General features: G+C 41.7%; 1 protein-coding gene across 4 annotated transcripts; it reads left to right on the plus strand.

The window, feature by feature from the left end:
- The first annotated feature begins 1,890 nt into the window (after window positions 1–1,890).
- zbtb38 (zinc finger and BTB domain containing 38) lies at window positions 1,891–9,897 on the plus strand. Of its 4 annotated transcripts, none has more exons than XM_072461797.1 (3): window positions 1,891–2,110; window positions 2,629–2,875; window positions 6,159–9,897. In XM_072461797.1, the coding sequence occupies exon 3, from the start codon at window positions 6,159–6,161 to the stop codon at window positions 9,582–9,584; it is 3,426 nt and encodes a 1,141-aa protein (XP_072317898.1). In that variant the 5' UTR covers window positions 1,891–2,110; window positions 2,629–2,875; the 3' UTR covers window positions 9,585–9,897. The 4 variants fall into 4 exon arrangements, with proteins under 4 accessions (XP_072317898.1, XP_072317896.1, XP_072317900.1 ...); XM_072461795.1 differs by lacking the exon at window positions 2,629–2,875 and adding an exon at window positions 3,949–4,067; XM_072461799.1 differs by lacking the exon at window positions 2,629–2,875.
- The last annotated feature ends 566 nt before the right edge of the window (window positions 9,898–10,463 follow it).

Here is a 10,463-nt window from a genome sequence, read left to right on the forward strand (position 1 = left end):
TTTCACCATTAACCGTAGCTTACGTCACACCTTTTCTTTGACTCTCAAATTCCGGTTACACCATGGGTCACACAGGAAGTTACCGAAATAAAAGCGAAAACTTTTGAATTAATTAAATTTACCTTTACAGGAAGGAAGACGAGCGCGAAAGGAACCAGGACAGAAGTGCGTGCGGCGGGACAGAGGAGGGACACAGGCGGGACAGAGGAGAGACAGAGGAGGGGAGGGACAGATGAGAGACAGAGGAAAGACAGGAGAGACAGAGGAGGGACAGAGGAGAGACAGGAGGGACAGAGGAGAGACAGAGGAGGGAAAGATGAGAGACAGAGGAGAGACAAAGGAGGGACAGAGGAAATACAGGAGAGACAGAGGAGAGACAGAGGAGGGAAAGAGGAGAGACAGAGGAGGGACAGAGCAGAGACAGAGGAGGGAAAGAGGAGAGACAGAGGAGAGACAAAGGAGGGACAGAGGAAAGACAGGAGAGACAGAGGAGGGACAGAGAAGAGACAGGAGGGACAGAGGAGGGACAGAGGAGAGACAGAGGAGGGACAGAGGAGAGACAGAGGCAAACAAGTGTGAGGGGCACAGAGGCCAGCTGACCCACTCCTCCACTGCTCTCTTGTATGTAGAGATTAACTACATGTTGGCACTGGGTGTTTTCCTGTTGCTCAAAACACGTCTGTCACTTGTAATGTGTGCACATTTCTCCAAATGTCTCACGCCCGCTTGGCATGGCCCTGCGCCTCTCCAAACGGGCGCGCCCCACACTTTGAGAAGCTCTGAGTTAGGCTATCTAGAAATCAAGACATGTATTAATTAAGTTACATATAATGTATGTAACGTTATGTATTATCTAATAACATTTTAATATGCTAGTTAAGCTATTTTCTTTGTTCATTGAACATCATTTGGAGATCCTTTAACACTTGGAAGCTAGAGAGCTCCCCCCAAAGAAGATCAACAGTCCCAACAGGATTTTCATTCATTCATTTTCTACCACTTGTTCCCTTTCGGGGTCGCGGGTGACTGGAGCCTATCCCAGTAACTTTGGGCCTTAGGCGGGGTACACCCTGGCCCAACAGGATTTTCTACAGCTTAAAAGACTACAGCGTAAGATTTGAAAATTAATTTTTATTGGCTTGCCAAAACTATCAAATTAAATGACAAAATGCATTTGACCTTTATTGGACTATAACCTATACTTTTGCTTGTTTTATCTTATTAATTAAGTGTAGTGTATTTTGAAACCTCTTGCAGAAAGAAACAGTTGTTTTTGGACAAAGAATCTTGGACTACACAACGCAGCTTTGTAAAGGACAATTTGATGACCTAGAAAGACTGAAGACATTTTACTTCAAATATGCTCAGATCTTCAGCTGAAGAATGTAGCACAGCTTACACAAGTCTCATGTAAATTTGTGGAGTGAGAGAGCATGTCTATCAACCACCACAACCACTGTCATCGTTTTAAAAGTTAAAATATGTATACCAATACTTAATGTAAGATATACTTATTGTTACATATTAGAAGGTGTGTGGTACTCATGCATACATTTTACTGTATAAGAATATAATGTGTTTCTTTGTTTTTCTTATCTTTTATGAATTTGCAAGTTCTGCAATTCAGAAAAGTTTTGTGAGCGGAGCGTCAGGAACGTGCCCAGATGAGATGGCGGTAGTATGCAGTGGGCTGGAAGATGTCCTTTGTTAGTTTATTCCACAACCAGGATGCAAAGAACAATAATAGTGCCCTTTTTCACACTATTGACGCTTTTCTGAATTTAACCTAATTGCTTCACTTCCTGTTTACATGTGCACCTGATAACCTGTCCAAGCGCCCTCTTCGGTCTGTAGTGCAGACAGCACAAGGGTATTGCAATTCCCTAAATAACCAGCAGATGGCACAGTATGAAAGTAAAATCTGATGATGGGAGGAGGATCAAGCAAATAAACCCTTAGGTAACGTGTGCAAAACAAAGTGCTGTAATTCTGGTTCCCATGTCAAGGCCTAAACACTGCAACAAAACTATTCTGGACAGAAATCGTGCACAAATGGCCCATGAAGAAATCAGCACTTCCTATATTACCACGAGGATAATACTAACATGAGGTATGAGTGTTTTTCTTCTCAATAATGACCATAATCCTTATTATTTTGTGTTGATTATGAACAACATGACAAACTAACAACGACTTAACGGCAGTAGGAACAATCCAATTATACGGGCAGTTAGTAAGTTGTAAGGGAAATGAATAGCATTTCAAATCTATTTGCTGTCCTTTGTCAGCACTGTGTCTGACAGAATAAGTGAGTGTCCACAGCCGACTGCCCTGACTGGTGCTGTGTGGACTATGGCCTATTATTAGCCTCTGAACATTGGATACCGCCTTCTCAGCTGAGTCTAGTCTCGGAGGAAAAATATTCATTACGTAACAATGAGCAATCTGTCTCCTAGTTCTATTTCCTGAATACCGCAGCAGCAACTAGGCCTAAAGCCGAGCGAGAGTAGCCTTGTGTCCACTTGTTTGGTGAGCTCATTCAGAGCCGGAGTGTTTATTTTCCATGTATCCCTTTTCCTACACGCACTGACTAAGCCAAGCCCTCCTCTTCTCCTCTTTGTGGGTCAGTGATGCAGCCGGAGTGACGCAGCAGTGGCAGGAGCCTCTAGAAGGTTAACAAGAAAAGAAATAAAGGGAGGGAAACCTGGGAGAGATCCGACAACAACGGACACAGTTGAAGAGGTCTGTTGGTAGCATCCAAGTTTAGGCCAAAAGGAGGAATGGCAGTGGCGTAGACTGCTCTGCGGGTCCGAGCAAACAACAAAAGTTCAACGGCGGCAGAAGTGCACCCAGAAAAGATCGTCTAAGGGCTTTGGTAGGCAACTAAGAATTAAATGTTCATAATGTGTCATGTATGTTAAAGCAGATTGCGAGTGTGAGCGAGAAGAGTGTAGGACAGACACAGTCGGGGTTGTGGTCTGTACGGCTTCCTGTCCCTGTAGGCCAAAGCCATGTTCAGTCAGTCTGTTTAATTAGTGGATTTGATCTAACAAGGAAGTTAATTTGTACTGCTAATACAATTTATATTTACTTGGGCGTTTGTTTTAAAACATTTAGATCCGAGGAACTTAGTAAGGATCATTGTATAAATCGCAATGGTTGTCCTTGACTTTGATACTATTGTTTTTATTCACATCAACAAAGGTTCTATTGTCAGTTTGCATGTGACATCTTGCCGACACGTACATTTTCTCTTCAAGGACACATTTTTATGGCATAACTTGGAGGTCAGAGCTCTCTCGAGGGCACGAACATTATAATGTACTATATCCTCTGGTAAAATAATGTTGGTAGATGTACAATTTGTCGGGGTTGATTCACGGTAGGTCAATGTATTTGATAATGAACTAAGATGAAATACTATAGATACTTTAATGTCCTACTGTGAAAGTTATAGCATCTTCATGGAAACAAGCGGGTGGCACACACGCAGTAACGTAAAGCACCTTTATAGTCAAGCCAAGTAAGTTCTTGTTTTGCTCAGTTCTAAAATGTAAAACAACATAATTTAACTAAACTGTGTCCTTTCAACAAGGGCTTAACACCATAAACAGTGAGTAGTGGGCAGTATTGAAAAAATAATAATATATCAATATATTTTGGGCTAATCCCAATAACTATATTCAGAGAATATTATGTCAATCAAACATAAATGTGCAAACACATATTATTAAATGTATTGCAAAAATTACCCACAAGAGTACAAAAATGTCCCTTTATACCCTTATTGGGAAGTTTACAACATATGTTGTTTTTTTCCATTTTCCAAAAAATAATAATACATATATAAACAATATCATCTATACTCAAATTCACATCTTCAAAACAACATTCACAATAATATCAATAATTTGATAATCTGGGGACGTCTTGTGTTTGTGTCTACAGAAGCCAGCCTGAATTGTCAGTGTGCCCCATCGGCCGGCTTTAACTCCCTCCCATCCCCCTCCCCTTCGTCTGCAGTGCTGACGCATCTGCTGCTTTTTACATCACTTCAGCTGCCCTAGGTAAACCAGTGCCTGCGTGCACCATTTTCCGTTATCTATGCATGATAATTGCATATGAGACAAAAACACACGTGATCCTTGCTGTAATACATACCAGAACGACGCTATCTGCAGTCTGCAGCGCTGTAGCAGTCGAAATAGCGTGTGTTGTGTAACATGGCTCAGGTGGTGTTGGCGATGTCTGTGGAGGGTAAAGCACACGTTAGAGCGCTCAAGTATTCAAGAAACAACCCCAACACATTTGTTTCCATATTATGAGGATCTTGAAATATATTCGATTTTGCGCTGAGAAGCGTTTTGTGTCTGGCAGTCGGGCACAGAGCTGATGTGTGATCTTGCACGCTGCCTCTCTCCGCTCTGCCTTCAGCGCGTTGGCATGCTAAATAAAAGTTGCTATTTCCTGCTCATTGCCAGGGCATTAAATACTTAAGAGTACGAGTCAGTTCGAATCTGCTGAAATGTTTGTACTTTGATGCAGCATGGAAATGGAAGTAGAGCCTTAGTAGGGCAGGGCCGTTTTAGCCCAGGACCACAATCGGCTTCATACATGGAGGACGTTGGAGCTAGGAGTCATCTGCTCTGAGAGGGAGGGAGAGGAAGAAAGCGTCAGCTTCGGACTACACCACTGTTTATCGACCATCACAGGAAAAAAATCCTTTCGCTTTGCGCTTACTAAAAAGAGTTTTTCAAGTATAGCAAGTATATATATGTATGGCTTTAGCGAAAGGATACTGACACCTTTTCTTGTTCTCTCTGCATCAGTCTCTCAGATTTACTAAGGTATGTTTTGCATGATATGGCTGAATTTGTTCAACCTGTTTTGTTGCGGAAGTATATTTTGCAGCGGTGCATAGAGTCTTTTGGTTTGTTTTTTCGTTCTCGGTTTTAGAAGACAGTTTGTGTACTATACAATGTGTGGTTTGGCTTGTGGGGCTTTCATGTACATTTTGAAGAAGATCTAAAAGTAATGTACAAGAAGCTGGGTGTGGCAGTGAATGAGAATGCAGAGCAATTTCTACATTTCCGCTGTACATAAAGGGACAATAAATGATTTCATACATACTGTATGTGGAAAACTGATCGATGAAAGCGCCCCAGAATCATAGTCAATCTATGATTTGGGTAAGAAGAATGAATCTTGCTATATAATTAAAGCGCTTATTCAGTAGACAAACGGCAGCAGACGAAAACGCTTACAAGCGTTATCATGGACTCCACTATGGAAAAAGCCTTTGTGGACTGATGACTAGGCCTCAACAAAAGAGCATGCAGTGTGGTTAGCGATGTGACCATATAACCGTGCAGCTAGAGCTAGCAGACATGCTATCCTGCTGAATGCCAATAAGTACTGCGCCATAGCATGTTGTCATGACAACAGAGGCCTGACAGAGGGAGAAGGCTTGCGCTTTCAGCAATATTTTATCAATGGCAGTTACAATCATGTTACATTGATGACATTGTTCAAAAAGCAAACACATATTTCACAAAATGTTTGCAATTCAACTATTAACATTCCTAAATTTTGCTTAATTATCATTACCAATGTTTATCACTAACCACTGAACTCATATATGAATCAACTGGTGACCTCTGGCTCACTGGATGAGGCAGGTAATGATTCATATTCAGTGTTAAGTGTTAAGAGCTCTTAGTCAATTTCCGCTGACTTATCCTATGGCCAACTAGCTAAAATCGTCTGAAGACCAAAGTTGAAAAGATCATTATTGAAATTGATTTAGTCATATTGCTATCATTTTTTTTCATATTATATCATTAAGTATAGTCTCTTACATTTAGTACATTTGTTATTACAGTGTTATAACCCCTTAAAAAAACCTCTATGTATACACTATGTTTTCAAATAATCCCGTATGCATAAGATTTATACATTTTAATTCAATATTTCAGACTTAGAATACAAAGTTACATGTTCCTAAAAGAACAGGATGTCCTCACTTTTTGTACAACATTTACTGCCCACACAGCACTCACTGCTTCAATCAGATCATCACTGCCATCTAGTGTTAAGACACAAAACAACATGATTTGAGTATATGGAATAATTGTGTTTTCTTTTGTTATGTGTTGTAGATGACTGTGGTGTCTCCATGCACTCAACACCTCATGGATAGTGCTGACCCTCAGACTGTGCTCTGCAAACTCAATGAGCAGCGCTCACAAGGGCTGTTCTGTGACGTGACAATAGTGGTGGAGGATGTGAAGTTTCGAGCGCACAGAAACATCCTTGCAGCCAGCAGCGGCTATTTCAAGAATGCACTTACAGCGCCTGAAAGTTGGAACTCAGGCCAAATACTGGAGCTGATGGATCTCAAATCTGAAGTATTCGCAAATATTCTCAACTTTATCTACTGCTCAAAGGTGACGTCATGTGGAACACAGGAAACCAGCAGTCTAGTGGCAGCAGGCAAAAAGCTTGGAATTCCATTTTTAGAAAAGTTTGCAGAACAAGACACACAGCACTTAAGCATGATTTCAAATGTTCAAAGTACCTCTGCTAAACAAATAATCTCCAGTAGCGGACCAGTGCCTAAAAAAACAAAGAAAGAGCTTCCCAGACTTGATGAATTAGACAGAGGCCCAAGAATTACCAATGCTTTTTCTATAACTGAAGTGTGTCCCGGAAACAATCCTTTTACTCCTTTGGCACAGGCCAGGGGGGAGAGGCAGTCACCTGATGTGGGACAGCTCCCCTCAAGCTGCCCTGTTCCCTCCTGCTTTACTGTGAGCAGTGAGACCACCCACACCCTCTCAGAGCATTCATACGCTGTGAGCCAGACTGCAGATGAAGCCGATAACAGCCAGAGGGACAACAAGAAGCTTTGTAAACCCTTGATATTACAGTCAAAGCAACTTATGTATCGGAATGCAGGCCCTCTCAAAAAGCGGCACAGGTTGACCGGCAATTTGACCAAAAGTATCCTTCCCACGCTAGGAGAAGCACACATAGATAACATGAGTACAGCAGCTCAAACATTAGATAATGGTGGTAGAGTGGCACCTGCTGCAGACTTGACACCACCCCCTCTCTTTTCAGTCGCAAACACAGACACGACTTTTGACTCTGGACCACACATAGCCGCAGATGACGTCTCAAGTGAACTGGGTCCACCTCCACTCTCCCCCCAAACTCAGGATAGCATTTCAGTCTATAGTTGTAACCACTGTCCAGAACTCTTCACAACGGAAGCTCTCCTTGCCATCCACAAAACGGTCCATAAAAAACGCTTTGTTGGTCATTTATTTTGTAAGTTTTGTCGCCGAAAATTCATACATCTAAAACGGCTTCGCAACCATGAACAAGTGTGTCCTAAAAATTATACGCAGACAGGGCCCTCAGAGGGTGAATTGTGTTCACAAAACGAGTCAAAGGAGGAAAACACAATGATAAAGTCTCACTCCCCTGGCCTCTGTACCACTGACACCCCAGAGTCCGACACTGTGGAAGAAACCGACCAGTTATCAGAAGAAAAGCCAATAAGGACAAGTGCCAATCAGAGGAGATACAACTGCAGTGTATGTAAACGAGTCTATGTCACACTTTCCAGTCTGAAGCGGCATGAAAACGTACATTCCTGGCAAAGGGCCTACCCATGTCATTACTGTAACAAAGTGTTTGCGTTGGCAGAGTACCGGACCAAGCATGAAATCTGGCACACCGGAGAGAGGCGTTATCAGTGCATATTTTGCCTCGAGACTTTCATGACATACTATATCTTAAAGAACCATCAGAAGTCATTTCACGGCATCGACCCCAGCCTGGCGATGAAAAAGAAATCAGCCAACGGTGGACTCAAAGCGAGCGTTTATCCAATCAAACTGTACAGACTATTGCCGATGAAATTCCGTAAAATGCGATACAAAACGTACAGTAACACGTGGTCGGCTGCATCTGAAGCCGGGGAACAGGACGCACAAGACAATGGCTCTCTTATGCCTTCACATGAGGAGAGCTCCCATGATGGACCTCTCCCTTTGACATTCATGGTCACAACAAAGACCGTAGCACCAATCGTTCCCCATATCACTGTTGACAAACCTTGTGACCAGGGAATTGGCCAAAGCAAAAATCCTGAAAAAGAAAATAATACCGCATTCATGAGCTACAGCAGTGCTTTACAATCAGACGCAGAGACTTCCGCGGATCCTTCAAGTTTACTCATTAACTCTTTAAACAACGTCAAAAAGCTCAGCGAACTGTCTGCTTCAGCTAGAAAAGTTGAAGAAATGACCAAGGAGTTGCTTCAGTCAGGCACGGACAATCTCCTACAGGGCAGAGATGACAAGACCGAAACGTATATTGCCAAACCTGCATGTCTCGGTCCATCTGCCGACGGCGACCCTCTTCCGTTGTGTCAAATCACTGTTAAAATTGGCAACGAAGCCATCATTCGGCGAAGAATCAAAGGTTCTAAGCTCTTTCCTAAAAAGAAAAGACAAATGAGTGAATTTGGAAAAGCAGACAGATCTGGCCAAGAATCAAGTCCTAGTCTTAGACAAGACGCGCCGACGACAGCAGAAGATCCAAACGACTGTGACAACACTGACATGCTCTGGCGCCCGTACTATTCTTACAAAGTTAAAAAGAAGAAAAAGAAAATGAGGTTTGACAAACACATGTACGGCGGGCTTATTGATAGTGAGGTGGGTAAAAGCAGTTGGGGTACAGAAGAACGTGTCCCAACCGGGAATGAGGAGCTGAAACGTAGCATCTTGAGGTATAACTGTGACATCTGCGACAGTTCGTTTATAACAGAGAACGGCCTGAGAGCGCACATCATTGGTTCTCACCCATGTTTTTGTCGAACGTGCGGCAAACAGGGTCCGCCAGGTGAGGTGCCGGCCGGCGGTGATTATGTCTGTAAGAACTGCATGGAAAACGGTTCTTGTTTCGACAGCCAGGCGCGAAGTCCCGGGATGGAGAAGAGGTATCGCTGCGCGTTCTGTCCGCAACGTTTCCTCTATCTGGCAACCAAGAACAGCCACGAAAAGAAACATCAGAATTCAAATGATAGTGAGTTTCATTTTGAGGGGTTCTCGCCAAAATATTCGGGAAACCAATGCGAGGACAATAAGGAAGATGTTGTAAAAACAGAGGACAGTGAGGACAGCCACGATCACATGGAAATAAAAAGTGAGGAGGAAAATTATTTGATAGACAACCCGAAATCTGAAGACACAGATTTCATGTCCACATATGAGGACAGTGTGTATATAAATGTCAAAAGTCCAATCTCACCTGGTTTCGAGCCACAATTTACAATAGCAACCCCTAAGGTCAAGCATAAAAAGAGCAGACATAGGCACGAGGACCTGAATTCTAAAGATTCTATGCACCTAAGTCCAAGCAAGAAATTAAGACATAAGGACGGCAAGAAAGACGTTTGGTCAGGATTAAACAGTGGCTTTAAGATGAAACAGTTATCGAGAGGGGAGGCTAAAGATGCAGCCATTTCAAAATGGGTGTGTAAAGAGGAACCATTCAGTGAAGATATTTAATTCTGCTAATATTTCAGTGTTTTTCCCACTTTTGTATTAATTTTTAAAGAACCTAGAACTTCCTGATCCATACACTCTTGTACTGTCTATGCATAGAGCTGTAGTGTATGCACTTTGCACAATAATTAGCTTTTATTTATGAATTTAATGTTACTTTGAGAAACACATCTAAGTAACCTATTTTGCTCACTGTAAATTGCACTTTATGGTATATCTACCGATGACATTTTAACTTAAAAGGAAAAAAAAAAATTGTGATATACTTTCTAACACAACCGCTGAAAATAAAATTTGTTTGTTGTTTGAAATTCAACGTGAAGTCTATTTAAATAAAAGTTGATCATACTGGCTAATGTTATAATGTGAAGCATGGATTTAAAGGCTAGCAGGTTCTCCAAGACTCTGGGACCAGCATCTGAAATGCTCATTCTGATTTTACAGAGGTTCAGTAATGATTTATTACTCAATGCAGGTCTTATTTTAGTAGTAGACTAGTAAGTGATTCGTTTTTGATTAGTCAATTAGTCAAACAATTATTTCTATTGTACATAGATAGAGACCTTTGAATACATTATCAACAAAATAAAGGCGGAAATAGGCCTGTGGTGACTGAATACTTCTAGACAGAATCATTATTAAATGTATTATTGATGAAAATCACAAATTGCTTATTCTATTTTGACATTTTGATTTAACAATTCCACAGTATTTGTGATTTAAAAATGGTATCACGATTATCAAACTACGAATATGATTATTTTTCATTGTCGAGTTAGTCGATGCTTATATAACAACAGCACCATATATTATAGTCCACAGGTGTGTGACAAGTGCAGTCAGGAAACACAAACCCGTCTGTGAAAGATTAAGTTGTGATAC

The sequence above is a fragment of the Eucyclogobius newberryi genome, unplaced genomic scaffold, assembly GCF_026437365.1.
Source record: "Eucyclogobius newberryi isolate DKJ021-1_F unplaced genomic scaffold, fEucNew1.0.hap1 SCAF_10, whole genome shotgun sequence".
In the NCBI taxonomy this organism is placed as follows: domain Eukaryota; kingdom Metazoa; phylum Chordata; class Actinopteri; order Gobiiformes; family Gobiidae; genus Eucyclogobius; species Eucyclogobius newberryi.